The sequence below is a fragment of the Drosophila rhopaloa genome, unplaced genomic scaffold, assembly GCF_018152115.1.
Source record: "Drosophila rhopaloa isolate 14029-0021.01 unplaced genomic scaffold, ASM1815211v1 contig_47, whole genome shotgun sequence".
NCBI lineage: Eukaryota > Metazoa > Arthropoda > Insecta > Diptera > Drosophilidae > Drosophila > Drosophila rhopaloa.
Genome location: NW_025335142.1, coordinates 2,729,936 through 2,747,519, shown reverse-complemented (window position 1 = coordinate 2,747,519; position 17,584 = coordinate 2,729,936). Strand labels below are relative to the sequence as shown.

Here is a 17,584-nt window from a genome sequence, read left to right as displayed (position 1 = left end):
CATTATTTCTTGTTATTTCAGTTGTACTTTATTTTAACTGGTAAGTTAAAACAAATTTTTGCTGGCAGGGCATCTTAATCTGAATTCTTCGAATCTTATAGTTTCCGAAATTTCGACGTTCATATGGACAAACTTCGACTTTGGTGTAGATCTGAAGAATAATATATATACTTATAATATTATTTAAGTCCTAATCCCTGTTATTAGTAGCATTTTTTAAGCACAATTAATTAAATACTAAATTTATAAGTGTGCGAAAATATCAGCTTCACCAATACCGTATTCTTTCAAAAAGTTGTGTGTCCGTTTATTCATTTTTTCCTTGCTCTCAGAACTTAACTCATCCTTGTAAGAGCCAACAATCCCAAAAATAGTGATACGTGGAAACCACAACATCCATCGGATTGGTTTTTTGGCCTTGCGACCATATTTCTTTGGGCAACAGCTGCGACGGCAAATGGGATTTAATCAATCGGTGATTTCATTTAATTTTATCGCACATTCCTATAGAATCCAAAGTCGAAGGATTAGGTGCAGACTCTCTACAAAATTGATTAGTGTGCAAATAGTATTTTAATCATATACAAATTAATGTAGTGTAGGAAACTGGGTTAAATTCAATTAATGGTACAACTATAAGTAAACATTTACTCAAGGATTCGCATAGTTTTTTTTAATATGTTACCGTTCAATAATACATAAGTTGTAATTTCAATTTTAATATTAGCATCTTTTTAGATGTTATAGTAAATTAATTTTTTAATTTATTTTGGTAAATTTTTTTATTTTCCTAAATTTAAAATGTGTTACTCTACTTCGTTTCATTAAATGACTGTTTCGAGCTCCTTCAAAATTCATTTGATTCAGTAGAATCCAAGACAACTCCTGCATCCACGTCGTACCGGACTTCATAAATGTCACCACGAAGACATCACTGTTTCGAGTTTCAAAATCATGGATTCGCTTCGCAAACTCTTCTGTAAATAGTTCGGGAAGTGTACACCAGCGATTACTCCAATCCTGTTTTAAGGGCACCCACTCAGGACCTAATCCATGAAGTCCTTTGCACAGCATTTTTGGCGTTATTGCCGAGGATTCTATTAATTTGGAGGAGTACATGAGGTCTGTAACAGGTCTTCTCTAAAAATGAAAAAGAATCGTGTTAGAAACTTCATATTTTAACATTACAACGATGGTCGTTAGATAGATTGGCAAATATTTCACTTCTAAAAGTATAAACGGATTATCAAAACAGAATTATACTTAGCAAGCCTATGCAGATAATATCACTTTCTCATTAAAGTCCTCAATATCGTAAACAAACTAGTATAAATATAAAAAAAAAACTTTTTAGACCACGAGTATTTTAAAAACCAAATTGCCTGTTTATGGAGAGATCACCTTATCCACTTTCTATAAATCCAAATGCCAAATATCTCTCCAACTCAATATCGAATGTTCTGTACTGCATTCATAAATTTGATCCAATCACGCTTGCTTGGCCGACCTGCCAAAAGAAAAGAAATGTCTGGAGTGGAATAAAGCGCCAACCGCCTTCGGAAGTTCCCTTATCCGGGACTGCATCCTGTGTGATCCCAAAAAGAAGATGTTCCATTACAAGAGGCACTGCTAGAGCCGAAAAGAAAAATACCTTTTACCAAATTCTTCAAGCCAGTCAAGATCAGTCGGATTATGAAGAGTGTTGCAGATATACGCGTAAAAAAAAGGATGCTCAATTTGAAAGTAATTTTAAAGACGACAGCATTTACGATGACATATATGACATAGTAAGAACACACGTTAAATACAAAAAGGATCCATCCGCCACTGATAGCAGTAAATACTTGGAGAACTCGAAAACTAATTCGAAGCCAAAATCATCTATAACCGACTATCCAGTTATAGAGATCTATAAACTTCGAGAGAGAACAAATAAGCCTTTAAATTCCACAAACCCACTTGACTCCACTAACTATGGCAAATCAAGATCGAAAAGATCCAAACATCAAGGATCTAAAAACGGAAGAGAAAATGCAATAAAAGAAACACAGAGGTCATCATCTAAGTTAAGAAGCAAATCCCCCTTCAAAAATAAATCTAAAGGCCGAAAGGGTATCCCTCAGACAAGTATAGAACAAGAAAAATCTAAAGAAAGTTCCGAGTTTAAGTCTAATTTTCCCACCACTCAGCATCCAGTTACAGATAAAGAAGGTATTCCAATGACATCAATGGATCCCGGTGAGGAGGAAGAAATTCCCATAGAAGATGCCAATGATCAAAGGAGTTCTAAAAGGACTAGTAGTGTGCAGAGAAATTCAAAAGACGTGAATGGCAGGAGATCATCAAAAAGGCGTTCTCCCAGGTTAAGGTCATTCGCGGCCGAAAATCCTTTTGAAATACTTATTGTTCGAGCAAGAAATGCAAAAGGAAAAGCAAGTCAACCGTTTGTTGGCAATCGCCATGTAAAGGAGGTCTATAAGATTAAAGAAATTACCAGCAAGAACAAAATAGAGGAAGAAAACACCATAAAGGAAATGGACAGAACCAATTCTTACATTCGAGGAAGATCAAATTGGACAAGTTATCAGCAGGGGCCAACAAGCAGAATTGTTGAAGAAGAATCGGTCGAGATAGCTCCTAAAATGATATCAAAGTCCCCGATTGCAAAAGATCACATTAAAGAGATCTATAAAGTTCAAGAGGAACCCCAATATCTGAAAAAGGGAAGTTTCAAAGAAGAAGAGGACATAACAGCAACCAAATCAATACCCAATTCCACCATTGACAAAGATTCATCAAAAAAAATGCATAAAGCACAAAAAAGATCCAGTAAAATCAATGAGCAGCAAGAAAATTTATTTGCTAAATCAAACCACAAGTTTTCCAAAGCAAAACATCATAAAAATGAAATAGTAAGAATCAGAAGGGCTAAAGAAGAACCGGCTGATTTAACTCCTAAATTGAACTTGAAGTCCCCCATCGCAAAACCTCCTTATCCTACAAAAGAGATCTATAAAGTTCATGAGAGATCCCAAAATCAAAAAATTAATCAGCGAAATTTGAAAGGAGAACCAACTAAATCAAAGCCCAATTCTGCCATTGGCCAAAATCCTACATCAAAAACTCACAAAGTGCGAAAAAAATCCAACAAACTCAGTGAGCAGCAAGTAAATTCAAATGCCAAGTTAAACCATAAGTCTCTCAAGGCAAAACATCCTAGAAATAATATCCACGATTATCACGCAGAATCAGAAAAGCCCAATGAGGAGGAAAATAAAACTTTTGAAGAAAAAGAGAATATAACTAAATCAAACACAAAGGTTCCCATTTTCCAAACATTGTTAAAAACAATATCAAAAGTTCAAAATAGATCCAAAAGTAAAAAACAGGCAAATTCTGTGGAAGAAAAGGGCTATGGGTTTCCCAAAAGGGATAATGAATCGTTTATCTATCAATATCAGAAGAGATCCAGGAATATGAATGAGCAGAATGGAATCGACGAAGGAGATCTGCTGTTAGCAGCTCCTAGCTTTGCAAATAGTTATTATGACTCCACAGACCAGGAGAAAAACTACAACAATGAACCAGAAAAAAAAACTTTAAGCACTCCTAAAATACAAAATAAAACCTTTAAGCAGCAGGAAAACTACGAAGGGGAATTAAATAATACATCTGCTGTCTTAAGGTCAGAATATTTTAACATTGTTAATCGCCCGGTTAAAGAAGACAATATAAATCCTATAACAATCAATAAAGAGAGTGAGGGATACCTGCAAAATCAGCTATTAATCAACAAAGCTAATTTCGAAAAGGTATCATCACTTGTACCATCTGATAAATCAAAATTAAACAATTTATTTTCATCAGCAAGTCAAAACAAATTGAGAAAAAGGAGTTTTTCCAGATCCCAGGACCTAGGCAAATCAAGTAGCTCTACCCATGCTTTTCTAAGTAAATTACAACTAAAATTATTCAAGCCAGGAAAAGGTACGCCAGTCAATTCGCTAATAAAAAATGGGAGTGTTAATGCCCCATCTAAAACTGGCTCTTCTCATGTTTTGCGAAATAAATTAAAGCAAAAATTATTCCGTCAAACAAGCAAAGTAGGTATGCCTATCAGTTCGCAAGGAAGAGTTGAGAATGTTGAAACTGGCCCTATCGAAGTTTTTAGGAGGAACTTAAATCTACAATTATTACGGCTAACGAAAGGAGTGGGTACTATCAGTTCGCAAACAAGACTTGTGAATGTTAATGCCCCATCTAAAACTGGCTCCACCCATGTTTTTCGAAGTAATTTAAAACTAACAAAAGAAGGAAGTACGCCCATCAGTTCGCAAACAAGAGTCGGGAATATTAATGCCCCATCTAAAACTGGATCTTTACAAGTTTTTCGAAAGAAAGAAAAATTATTCAGGCCAAGAAGGAAATTAGGTACGCCTACCAATTCTATGGCAAAAGCCGAGAATGGTTTTGGCCCATCTGAAACTGACTCAATAACATCAGCCTTTTTTCACGAGAATCCGACCTTAGTCGAAGATGTGATTCCATTCAGGACAGGCAGTGTCTTCTCAGAAGTCCGAAAATCGATTGATCGGAGAAACCTAAATGACAGGTCAAGCTTTGCAAGGAGGGCAGGCCTTGCTTTAAATATGACCACGGAAAAGTACAATGAGAAATTGAAGAAAGTGAAGCAGTATCTTAACCGGGAGGATTCGGTCGATAGCAACAATACCGACACATCCTCAATTGACTTTGAGGGAATACGGGATGGCGACTTACTGCTTTATCCATATGCAGAGATATATCAAAAGAAGGTTAACACCTCAGAGCAAAAGAAAGCAAGTGTAACTAAAAGAATAAAGAAAAGTTTAAGACCTACGTCAAAACCATCGGAAGACGGGATTGAAAGTGAAAAAGAAGCGGAGAGGAAGACAGCTTGTATCATATGCAGAACCATAAAGCGAAATCCTGTAGAAAAGGAAGCACCCTTCTTGGACGAGATGAGAAAAGAAAAAAGGCGACGGGAACTATTGGCATACCGAGCAAATATTGCCAGCCAGGGTGAACACAGTAGGAGGTCACTATCCTTTGAGCCGCCGGATCAACCCGATAAAAATCGAGCGTTTAGCTTACATGATCTCAACAAAAAAGAGCTTTACTCTCTAGAGAGCAAGAGTATTATTTTTACCAGAGAATTTAATTTAATTAATTTCCCCCAAGATAGTAATTCAATTACATTCCCTGGAAAAAGTAAGTCTATTACTTTCCTCTTGGAAAGTGATTCCAGAATTTTTCCTAAGGAGAGTAACTCAATTACTTTCCTCAAGAAATGTAATTCCATTACTTTCCCCAATGAGAGTAGTTCCTTTACTTGTTTTTAAGGAACAGGCAGCTCTGTATTCAAAATTTATTACATAATGAAGCCATGAGGATGTGACAAGAAATTCAAGAACAATTTCTTGTCAGATCCGCATGTCCATTAAGACAATAAAAATAAAATATGCCTCCGCAAAAAACCATCTTAAACCTTTAATCTAACATCTTGGTACCTAGCAACTTACGTTTTAGAACCGACTATCCACCAAATAAATTGTTTTAATAACCTTCAGCTATTTATCATCTATACAAGTATTTTATTTAATTTCTTAACTTAAAGGTCAGGGTGATAAAAATGCTTAATATCTGGTAAAAACAAAAACACTTTTTGATTTTAAAATGCTAATTAATTTCGACTATCATATTGACTAGAATTTCCAATGCTTTGAAGCACAAAATAAAGATCACAAAATTTCTCAATTGTCCAATTGTCTAATTCAAAGTTAATGCCAGATAAAGACTCTTAAATAATTCATTAATTTTATGAAATTGGGTTGTGTACATAGCAATGTGCGAATAAATACTTAAGTGAACCTTAGCTACGATATATACATTGTAACGAGAGATTAAACGGATTAGCCTTTAAGAGGTTTGAGACTAGATAAGAGCTTGCTCTACATTCTTTTCGATTCGAAAGTATACATTGAGATGAGCTTAAGGCTTAGCTTTAAAAACACTTTTACTCCAGGTGGTCTACGTTTCTCGTGGTGCTGACATATGTATATAATTAATATTAACCCGTATTTTACAAGTCCGTAAACTATACTAAACATACACTGCTCTTTTTGTGCTGGTTATATGTACAATAATATTGTGGGGCTACACGGACACCTCCTTTGACTGGGGCTCTTTTCTTCGGAGAAGCTTAGATCGAACACCGTCCTGATTGAGTTTCAGTTGCGAATTGGCCACTTTCTTGAGATTTACAGCCTCGTAATCGCTGCCACTCTCGTCGGCGAACTGGATGTCATCTAGGGATAGAAACTCCTGCAGATCCCCAGATGATTTCTCCACGGCAGTTTCTTTTTCCACATAGGAGCCGGTCATGGATTCGTTTGGTTCCAGATCGGCTTCCAGTTTCTGATGCACTGCAGCCATCTCAATCGGCAGTTTGGTGTTCTTTCCAGACCTCTGTTCGTCGTCCAAGGAACCGGCGCTTAGGGACAAACTGGATTGCATCTGCTGTTTGGACTGGCGTCGCTGCTTTCTGGACATGAATGGAGTGGGTTGCTTGGGCAGGCACTTGCCTCCCCTTTCAACTCCTTCGCAGGGAGACGTGGCCTTGGAGGGACGCCCACTATCTGGCGGGGATCGCTCCTCCGAGCTGGGTGTATTGTCAGCCGTGGTGGACTTGCTGGACTCCGTGTTGCTGGCCGGGCTCAGATAGTGTCCGTACCTGGGCATCCGTATCTCCTCGTACAGTGGCTCCCGCTCATCCCTTTCCGGATCCGGATCCCGTTCCGGTTCTGGCGTTTTGTCGTCCTCCTCCCGTTCGGCGACCTCCTCGAAGGGCGGTATCCAGACCAGATATGCCGGGTCCATTCCCAGATAAGAGCCCGGCGCCGATCCCGCATTGATCACATTGTAATCATAGTAGTCCAGCTCAAGTTCCTCTTGATTCCCCAGCGAGAACTCTGAGCCTGGTCGCGCCAGCAGCTTCCTGCGGTTCTGCTTCTCCTTGGACTCCTTGGGATTGCTGGTCGTCCGGATCGTCGCCGAGCTCACAATGCTGGCAGCTGGGGAGTAGCAGCCCTGTAAAATTAAATTAATTTTTAATAATATTGTTATTATTTATCAAGCACATATTTGTAATAGTTTCTATGAAATTGACTCAAATAAAATTTCAGACTACCAATAAAATGTGAACGTTAAACAAGAAGAATTATATAAAGTTTAAAATTTTAAATAAATTGTTTTAATATTAAATAATGTTAGCTTTATTTTTGTTTATTAGATTGGGTGGATACAAAAAACATGTTTCAGTTCCCCTACATTTTTCTCCTAACGAGGTTATTAAGTCCTTAATCACATATTTCAACTTATTGGTTTTTTAACACGAAAAAAAAGAGGGTAACCTAACTCACATTCGTCAGGGAAGAGCTGACACTGCGGGAGCCCAGACGTCCCATCCTTAGGGATTCGGTAACCGAGTGCAGGGAACTGGCGTCCTGCAGACTCTCATCCAATCTGGAGGACAGCAACTTCAGGGTCACCGCATCGTAGCGATCGGAGTACTTGCTCAGCCGCTTGCTATTCATCGGCGGACTGTTGCACAGCGAGCTCATGCCCGAGGATATGATGGATTCCGAGTCCCTGGCACTGTCCTTGCAGCTTGCCGGCTCCAGTTGTTCCTCCGTGGGCGAATCCTTGGACCCATCTGTCCTGCTGTGGTCCTCAGCCAATTCGGCTTCAGCGGAGGATGGTGAGCCCACAACACTTCCAGTGTCCAGAGATCGAGCTGGCGAAGATCGTTCATTCCGCAGAGTGACCATCGACGCCGAGCTGCCCAACTCCTTGACTTCAGCGCTAAAAGGGATTACAAAGAATTTATAATTTTTTTTACAATTTACAGTAATTTCAATTTAACCTCTTATTTAAATGTAAAGTATTTAAACTGTATTAAAATTTGTTTCTTTAAATTCAAAATAAATATGATTTGAATAATGTAAAATATTTAAGCTGTTTTAAAATTTGTTTCTTTATATTCAAAATAAATATGATTTGAATAATGCTTTTTGAAATTAACCATTTTTTACGTGGATTAAAAATTAAAGATTTCGGATTCTAGTTTTTAAAATTCTTTAACGTGAGCAAATAAATAATTTATTCTTAATCATGTTAAGATGGCTTTAAACGTTATTTGAAGAAATGTAGTTGAAATATGGTAGTTTCACTTTTATTTTTATAAATCTGCTAAAAATGATAAAAATAATTCTTTTTGTAGCTTTAAGGTTTATTTTAACAAAAGGCTGAACGTTAAGGAACAAGGTCAAATGTAACACATAGAAAAGATTGCCTTTATTAATGTACAAATATAATTGCCTTTTATTTTCATTATGATTGTTATTTGTGCTCCTAGATATTGTTACTCACCACTTGGCCAGCATTCCCTGCGAATCCGACTCCTTGAACTCCGTCTCACTGGTCAGATTCTCCGCGTCCACACTCTCGCGAAGAATGGAGTGACGCAGGTGGTGTTTGGGTCGCATCTTCACCATGTAAATGACCTCCGAGAGCAGAGTAGTGGTGGACATGGCCCGTGAGGGAGGTCCTTGCAGGGAACTCAGCGAAGCCCTGGGAGTGTGAAGACGGGAGCCTTCGTCCTGTCGCCGAGCAACTGCCAGATGGTACTTCCTATATCTTACCACATATTGGGCACCTGAGGATAACAATTTATGAGTCTTACAGGATTAATAAATATAATGGCCACTATCTACCTAACAAAGCACTTATTATGATGATAATGCTGGCAAAGATCATGGCACTTAGATGAACCAGGGTAAAACGCAGGTGTGACATAGGTTTGTGGGAAATCGAGCGTGTTTTTCCGGATAAACGAGTGGCGGCAACCAGTGTGATACTGCTGTTTCTGCTCCTCGAGGCTGTTGTAAAATTAAATTAATAATTTATAGGAAATCCAGGAAGATTTGTTTTAGTTGTACTCACTCAACAGCTGCTGCACATTGGCCATGAAGCCTCCAGTGCAGGCGGCACTTCCCTCCTGACTCGAAGCAGATGCATTTGCTGCCTGGCCAACATCGCCGGCGGAGAACTCCACCAGGAGTTGTCCACCAGTCGACTCGATGGCCACCGGAACGCCGACTCCCTTGAGGATCAGCCCCCCTCCGTTGAGTTCCACCAGAAGAGTGGACGAAAGCGACGGTCCATCGCGCACCTTTATGTACTGGGAGGCACAGGGCAAACGCAGGAAACTCAGTGCCAGCGAAATGCTCTCCTCGCCATCCACCTGGGAAGAAAGGAATGTGGTGTTTGTGAGCATACGGGCCATGTTTGGGTTTCCCCTTTGCCGACCGAGGAACACTCTCGAAGTGGGTCAGGCATTCATCACCATTTAGCCTCCTTCCAATCAGCACTTTTCCCCTCATCCCATAAAACGTGCCAATTGGCAGGTCTAATCATTCCAATTGTATCGAACAAAAAGGGGAGCAAAAAGTGCGTATGAATAGTAAAGTTCGTGACAGTCCCTTTTATATGATACCCACTACTCATAATGATAATATTCTAAATAATAAGGGGTATATATTTTATATCACTTTTTAAGCTTTAACATTTTGTTAGTTAAAAGTAATTAATTGTTTAAGTTAATTTATTAAAATTCATTTAAATCCATAAAATTGGTGTGATCAAAAAGTATAGTAATTTAGAAAAAAGGTGTTATAAGAAGAAAGAGTAAACAAAACAAAATAAATATAGGAAAATTATAAGGAGAGTGATAAGAAAATGTATTGACAAGAGTTAGGTAAAATAATAGGCGGAGTACGACACCCTCGCATCTTTTCCTGATCGAAATTTATGATTTTTGCATTCACTACCTTGCGGGCAGTATACCCTTCAACCCACGAATACCGGGTACATAGAGTTCAACCCACCCCCATGGAACCCTTACGCATTGATAGTTTCGGGCCTGGTCGAAACGCCTACCAAGTGGGGCATTTATTATGCATGAACTGAGTTCAACCCCCATGGCCCCCAGTAATGCTCGGCATGGTTCGACCCGCACTTCCCTGTCCTGTGGCATGGTACATTAAGTGGGGCTCCTTTGTCATTTTGGGGCCAGCCTCCGAAGCGTAGCGGAATTTTATTCATGGACTCGGACCTCTGAGTGTTTGGCATTGTTCTTTTTTATAGTTATGGCGGCGCAGACAACTTGAAAGCTTTCGAAAACTTGACCAAACGCCAAAGGGCAACTTTACTTAACTTTCGCTATTTTCGAGTGTGAGCCAATTTGTTTGTGAATGGTTAGGTTGGGGGTCAGTTAAAGGGTTGTACCTGTATCAGCCAGAAGGAGCGACCAGGACAGCTCTGTGTGGCGCCCGCAATGATCCTTTTCGGTTTCGAGGAGCCCAGGTGCACAATGCAGCCGCAACGACAACCTGGTCCAATTTCCTGGCTAACCTCCGTGCTATTTTCCTTGGTGATGACAGTGCCGGATGTCTCGTAAATGCAGTCCCACGTATCAGCGATGCTCTTGCCACACTTCTGCGTCTCCACTGATGGACCCTGCAAGAACAAATTACACAAGATAATGAGGACTTGGATATATAAGGTTAAAATATATTTGACATTCAATTTATTATGCAAATTTATAAGAAACTATAAAGTGTATATTTAAAAATAATTTATTTATTTCAGGTATCTAGCGAGCTAAATAAAATCTTGTCTATCGCATTTTCAACATACAAGATATGTGTTATTTAATGACGAAAATAATTATCTAAACCATTTAAAGATAACACTTTTGAGTTTCACGATTCGCTATGAAAATCAGTTTTCAACTTCATGCCCAATATATAAATTATATTTCCTATGAAATCAGCTACATTTAAATTATTGCAAACACCACAATCAGAAAAAACTTTATTAATGCATGTGTGGTTAGAAGCTTGTGGTAAGAGTTTAAGAAAGGAATTTTAATTCAGTTCTTCAGAATCTAGGCACAAAATGGTATAAATATATATTTGGAGGTACTATTTGGCATACTTCACGTCATTCTTACTCAAAAAATTAAAATATTGTATTTAAAGAAAAACGTTAGTGGTAATAATTTGTACACAAATGGTTGAGTGTTCTTCATTTGTGAACTAATAGGCTAATTAAAGAAAATGTACTTTAAAATATATAAACACGCAATAAAAGAAATTCGACCTTAATTCATCGCTGTTTTTGTTTTTTGGTTTTAAATATTTAAATCATTAAATTATTTATCATTCATTGTGTTGAAATTCAAATTCCGCTTTACTTTATAAGAATCAAAACTGCATTTAGGATTGATTCTTTGACTTTGCGAGTATTTATTTAAATCTCAACCAAATAAAACAAATGGCAAAAATAAATTTGAGGCATTTGGGGACAACCACAGACTAGTAGAAGAACTGGACATCGAAGTCCTCCTCCTCGCCTTCGTCGCCGGCCTCCTCCTCGTTGGTGACGCCCGTCAATTTGGAGGAGCCCGTGAGTGTGTCCATGGTTCCGATGCTGGGCTGATGTTTGACATCCTTCGAGGATGCGGATGCGGCAAGGGGTGCGGTGGCGGGTGGTGCGACTGAGCCCTCGCTGCTCGCCTTCTTCACGGACATGGAGCTGGTGGATCCCTCTGGCTCCTCCAGCGGCTCCTCCTCCACCTCGATGAGGTCGTCCTCGCGCGACGATGAAACGTACAAAGTGGTTCCAAATTCCACATCGATGATGGAGTTCTCGTCCCCGCGCTGCGAAGTGATCAGCCGATCCTGCATCTTCAACTTCTGCAGGTCCTCCGGAATGGTGAGATCCGGCTCCTGGTCGATGACCTCGCTGCGGAAGGCATCGAATGGCGTGGGCTTGGGTCGCGTGGGCATAAAGCCCATTTTGCCGGGAGCATACAGCGACGAAGTGGCACTGCCGATGGAGGCGATCGACGGAGTCCTCGGCAGGTCCTCCGAATGGGAGCTCACGATATTCATGAGCTGGGAAAGCAGATCGCTGCGTTTCAGCTTGCAGACGGATATGGCCTCCTCGCGGACTTCCTCGATCACCGCGGGCTCGTCCACATTGGCCTCCGTCAGTCTCTCGGGGAAGGTCTTGGCCGCCTGCTCCGCCACAATGGCATCCCGCACCGTGCACTTGATCTCCTGGATGATGCCTCGCAGCCGAGTGATCTCTATTTCGTGCTGGGCATGGACCACGTCCAGGTTCCGGTTCTCCAGCTCCACGATCTCCATTCGCTTGGCCAAGGTGCGGAGTTTTCCGGCCGCATCCTTCTGCTTGACATTCTCGCACTTTTCTGCTTGGAGATGGACTTCATAGGCCTTCCTGTAGCGCAGCACCTCCACATACTTGGCCTTGAGTTTCTCGTAGTTCCGGGTTAGACCCTCGATGATTTTGATCTTGTTCACCGAGTTGCGGACCAACTCGTTCTTGATCTGATCGAGGGCACTGTACTGCTCCTCCATCTCCTTGTGCTTGGACTTCTGGTTGGTGTAGGCCTGCTGGAGCTTTATTTGGGACATCACCAGCAGGTCGATCTCCTTTTGCAGGGCTATGTTCTCGCGGATCAGGCGACGGGTGTAGCCGGCATTGCGGATCTCACTGGAGCGGGTGAAGTCCTCGGAGACTTGGAGGAGCTTCTGCTCCACCTCCTTTTTCAGGGCATCCTTCTCCACCACCGCCCGCTGTTCCATGTTGTAGAGCGCCTCCTTGTGGTCCTTCTCCCTCTCGTTGAGATCCGCCTCCTGGTCATCGAACTTGGCCAGCAGGACATCCCTTTGGATGCGGAACTCGTCCAGGGAGTTGAGCTTTCCATTGAGCAGCTTGATCTCCGAGGTCAGTTGGTCGTGCATGGCCTTGTACTTGGCCTCCAGGTCCCCGATCTTCTCCTGCGCCAGGCGGTTTTCCACATCGCGCACCTTGGTGATCTCCACCAGGCGCTCCTCCAGCTCGGTGATCGAGTTGTTCCTCTCTGCCAAGGTGCGCTCCAAGTGGGCAGCAACATCCACACCGTCGGACTCCACTTCACGAAGTTTCTCGGTCAACGTTATGTTGGACTCATCGATGCTGGTCAGGTGGGATCGCAGGCGAGCCAACTTCTGGTTGAGGTCCGTGATGGTCAGCTCGTAGAAGGTCCTGTCCACCTGGGTCACCTTGTTCACATCCTTCTTCTCCTTCTTCACTTTCGGCGGCATCCTGATGGCTTTCTCTTCGTTTTCCGACTTGACTGTCTAGCAATTTTGGCGTGTATTTGTGATTTTTGAAGGATAACATGTCAGTTACATCGATTATGAATAGGAATTTTTAGACCCATCGTTCGTTGTTTGAACTAGATGAAATAAGTTGTAACATAACAACAAGTTGAACAACCGTTGTCAAGGCGATAAAAGCTTTCCCAAGCTTAACCCCCAACCTTAATAGTTTAAGTAGACCACAAAGCTATTCTTTCTTGCAGAAACTTAACAAAAGAGCTCACATTTAACCAGCCATTAAGTTATAAAATATAAACTTATCATCAACTATTCACCAAAAGGTGAAATAGTTATATTCGTATCTTTAAGGGCTTTCAAACTTGCGTTTTGTTATAATAATAATTGGATTTTATCAAAATTCCACAGAAGCATATTTGCACAACCATCGCTGAATATTTTTACACAGAATATTTTTATAAGAAAAAACACCATACACTGAGCATGTGCAGTACTTTTTTAGTTTAAGTGTTTTGTTATTTTTACTTCTAAAGAATTTTAATAAAATTGTACCAGCCTTGATGGACTATTTAATACGGTTATATTAAACAAAAGAGTGGTAAATTCCATGATTAAGTACTTATGTTATAATAATGCTTACATAAATTAATATTTTTGTATTTATTTATAAAGAGCTTACTATTAATTTAAATTAAGAACTAGCGATGGAGTTTGTGCTATGGCAGCAGATGCCTTCAGCTCTGGTTTTAGAGTATATTTATTATTTTCTTATTTGTGTCTAGTAGCGGTAATCTAGTTAGGGTTAAATTAAATAAGGTGGTATAGATTAGCGATTTTAACGAATTTTAAAATATTTGATTTAAATACATCTATGTCATAAATGGGAAACAATAATATTTTCTTTATTTAGAATAAACCTTTTGTGTCTGACTCAACTAAATCACGAAAAAAGCTAAATGCTTTCCGGCTTTAACATGTTTAAAGTGGCTCTCAAAAGCCACTAATTTGAGTTTGTGGTGCTGCGGCGGTCACAAAAGGTTATTCCCGTGTTTTCTAAAAGCAAATAGTGCCTGCCGTGCCGGAGCTTTGTTTGATTAATAGCCCGTGGGGCAATATTTGTATACACACATGGCGGCAACGCCTCCGAGCAATTCTTTAGGGGCAAATGCAAATTGTTATGGAACGCCCGGTGCGTGAATGTGGAGGCGCCACCCCAGTGGACTTGGGACTTGGAGCCCAGGACCCAGGACACTCCCAGTCAATTGTTGTCGCCCCACGGCGATGCCATTGTTTCCAGTGCTCCAGCATCCGTGGAGCAACTGCCGTGTAAGAACTACTTGCAATAAGTGCGCAGAACATTTAAAAACTTTGCCTGTAATTGTTCCGAACAAGTTGGCAAAGTACGGGCAAATGTGCCCCTATCGCTGGATGCTGATGCCGGAAGTTTTTGGATAATGAAATGCGCGAATGGTTCTGGGTGCTGGGTTCTATGTGCTGGGTGCTGGGTGCTGAAGAAGGTTCAGTGTTCCACTGAGTTCAACAAAAGAAACAAGATAAAGCGCGTCGTAGTAGGCCGACAATTGTCGGAAGCGTCGTAAATTCCCCACGCAATCTGGAGCAAGTGTCGCAGTGTGGAAACACGCTCGCAGACAACATACCATATCATACCGAAGTCACCCATTCCCCTCGCCCCCAATGTCCCACAAACAAAAACAATGGAATAGTTCCACTTTGCCCTGGAGCAGTGCACTGAAAGAAATCACCTAAATTACCTCTTGTAATTTAATCATTATTATATTAATACGTTTTAATCAAGACTAGAATAAGTAATATGCAAGTCTAACTTGTTCATTCAATTTTTGTTTGATCCAATTACAAAACAGGCTGTGCCAACAAATAGGAAATAGTTCCAAAAGTTAAATTTTAAACTAAATTGTATCATCCTCTTACTGAATTCTATCGTCGGACTTACAATACATACAGTGACTCCATCGCTTAATCGGACAAGTACCTTCTTATGATAAATGTGCTCTAAAAATATACTAAATGGGCTTAATTAATTTTTATACCCTTGCAGAGGGTATTATAATTTCAGTCAAAAGTTTGCAACGCAGTGAAGGAGACATTTCCGACCCTATAAAGTATATATATTCTTGATCAGCATCACCAGGAGAGTCGATCTAGCCATGTCCGTCTGTCCGTCTGTCCGTCTGTCCGTCCGTCTGTCCGTCTGTCCGTCTGTCCGTCCGTCCGTCCGTTTCTACGCAAACTAGTCCCTCAGTTTTAAAGCTATCTGCTTGAAACTTTCGCAAAAGTTGTCTTTCTATTGCAGGTAGTATATAAGTCGGAACGAGCCGGATCGGGCGACTATATCATATAGCTGCCATAAAACTGAACGATCGGAAAAGCCCTAACTTTGGTGTTTTTAAAGTTAGGAAGTTGAGATTTTCTATGTGTTTTATTTTTGGCTAATCAATCCTACCGAATTTCATAAGGATCGGCCGACTATATCTTATAGCTGCCATATAACTGAACGATTGGAAATGTCATAACTTTGGTGTTTTTAAAGTTAGGAAGTTGGGACTTTTTATGAGTATTAAGAATGCATCATATGAATAATTTTGGAGAATATAATTTATGGAATATTCTGCAAGGGTATATCAACTTCGGCTCCGCCCGAAGTTAGCTTTCCTTTCTTGTTTAAAATTTTTTTATTATAAATATACACTTTCATCTATCTAAAACAAAAGAAAAAAGTCAACATTTTTGTTAAGAACCCAAAGTTTTCAAACAAATACAAATTTATATCGATATTTGGCGCTCAACGAATAATCGGACAATCCCAAAATTAACACAAAAAATCGTTTTTTTCTTGAAATTCGATGCAAACTTTAGGCTTTTGAATTGCGTTTGGTTTATTATAGAGATTAGGAGCAGAAAACATAATTTTGCTATTATAAAGTAGAAATATGACTCCAAATGGAAAGCAATCCTCTGTAGAACTTCGGCAGTTAGTTGTTAAGGTACATTTTGAAGGAAAAACTGTAAGGGAAATCTCCGAATTAGTTGGAAAAAGCAAATCTACGGTCCACGACATTATTAAGCGGTTCCGTGATAAATTTAGATTTGCCAATAAAAGCAGGAAGGCCAAAAAGATCTTAAATGACCGAGAAGAAGGTCGGTTTTAAAAGAAATTAAACAAGATCCCTTCAAAACTGCTAAATAACTAAAGATTTCTTTACAAAACCGAATGGTAAAGACGTGTGTCTCAATACTGTGCGTAATACTTTAAATAAATTCGATTTTCCCGGAAGATTTGTGAGGAAGAAGCCCTTTATTAGCCCCCAGAACAAATAAAATCGCATTAAATATGCAAAAGAATATTTGATGAAAACAGGGATTTGGAGGACGTGGTATAGTAGTTATTGAGCTCAAAAAATATTTTTGTTGATTTTTTTATTTAAATAGAACCTTTAATTAATTAATAATAAAATCAACAAACATATTTTTGAGCTCAATAACTACTATATTACCGTCTTCCAAAAATCTTGGGGCTAATAAAGGGCTTCTTCCTCACAAATCTTCCGGGAAAATCGAATTTATTTAAAGTATTACGCACAGTATTGAGACCACGTCTTTACCAATTCGGTTTTGTAAAGAAATCTTTAGTTATTTAGCAGTTTTGAAGGGATCTTGTTTAATTTCTTTTAAATCCGACCTCTCTTCTCGGTCATTTAAGATCTTTTTGGCCTTCCCTGCTTTTATTGGCAAATCTAAATTTATCACGGAACCGCTTAATAATGTCGTGGACCGTAGATTTGCTTTTTCCAACTAATTCGGAGATTTCCTACAGTTTTTCCTTCAAAATGTACCTTAACAACTAACTGCCGAAGTTCTAAAGGATTCTTTCCATTTGGAGTCATATTTCTACTTTATAATAGCAAAATTATGTTTTCTGCTCCTAATCTCTATAATAAACCAAACGCAATCCAAAAGCCTAAAGTTTGCATCGAATTTCAAGAAAAAACGATTTTTGTGTTAATTTTGGGATTGTCCGATTATTCGTTGAGCGCCAAATATCGATATAAATTTGTATTTGTTTGAAAACTTTGGGTTCTTAACAAAAATGTTGACTTTTTCTTTTGTTTTAGATAGATGAAAGTGTATATTTATAATAAAAAAATTTTAAAAAATTAATTAAGCCCATTTAGTATATTTTTAGAGCACATTTATCATAAGAAGGTACTTGTCCGATTAAGCGATGGAGTCACTGTAGGTATTGACTAGCTTAATAT

General features: G+C 39.5%; 3 protein-coding genes across 3 annotated transcripts in view; 1 reads left to right on the top strand and 2 right to left on the bottom strand.

The window, feature by feature from the left end:
* Positions 1-2,082: 2,082 nt before the first annotated feature.
* On the top strand, positions 2,083-5,490 carry LOC108040170. The gene is made up of 2 exons (XM_017117459.2): positions 2,083-2,127; positions 2,190-5,490. Exon 2 carries the CDS (start codon positions 2,220-2,222, stop codon positions 5,379-5,381), a length of 3,162 nt encoding a protein of 1,053 aa, XP_016972948.2. The 5' UTR covers positions 2,083-2,127; positions 2,190-2,219; the 3' UTR covers positions 5,382-5,490.
* Positions 5,491-5,666: 176 nt separating this feature from the next.
* Positions 5,667-17,584, bottom strand: part of LOC108040179 — a 33,188-nt gene continuing 21,270 nt past the window's right edge. Inside the window, exons 5-10 of the mRNA XM_044461573.1 lie at positions 10,387-10,617; positions 9,043-9,343; positions 8,814-8,978; positions 8,470-8,755; positions 7,461-7,902; positions 5,667-7,128 (exon numbers count right to left, since the gene is read on the bottom strand). Coding sequence (XP_044317508.1) covers positions 6,196-7,128; positions 7,461-7,902; positions 8,470-8,755; positions 8,814-8,978; positions 9,043-9,343; positions 10,387-10,617 — 2,358 coding nt within the window. The 3' untranslated portion in view covers positions 5,667-6,195. The remainder of the gene's footprint in view (positions 7,129-7,460; positions 7,903-8,469; positions 8,756-8,813; positions 8,979-9,042; positions 9,344-10,386; positions 10,618-17,584) is intronic.
* Positions 11,385-13,392, bottom strand: LOC108040177 (cilia- and flagella-associated protein 157). The gene has a single exon (XM_017117464.2). The coding sequence runs from the start codon at positions 13,272-13,274 to the stop codon at positions 11,478-11,480; it is 1,797 nt and encodes a 598-aa protein (XP_016972953.1). The 5' UTR covers positions 13,275-13,392; the 3' UTR covers positions 11,385-11,477.

Coding starts and splice junctions, on each gene's coding strand:
- LOC108040170 (XM_017117459.2), top strand. CDS start 2,220: ATGACATCAATGGATCCCGGTGAGGAGGAAGAAATTCCCATAGAAGAT.
- LOC108040177 (XM_017117464.2), bottom strand. CDS start 13,274: ATGCCGCCGAAAGTGAAGAAGGAGAAGAAGGATGTGAACAAGGTGACC.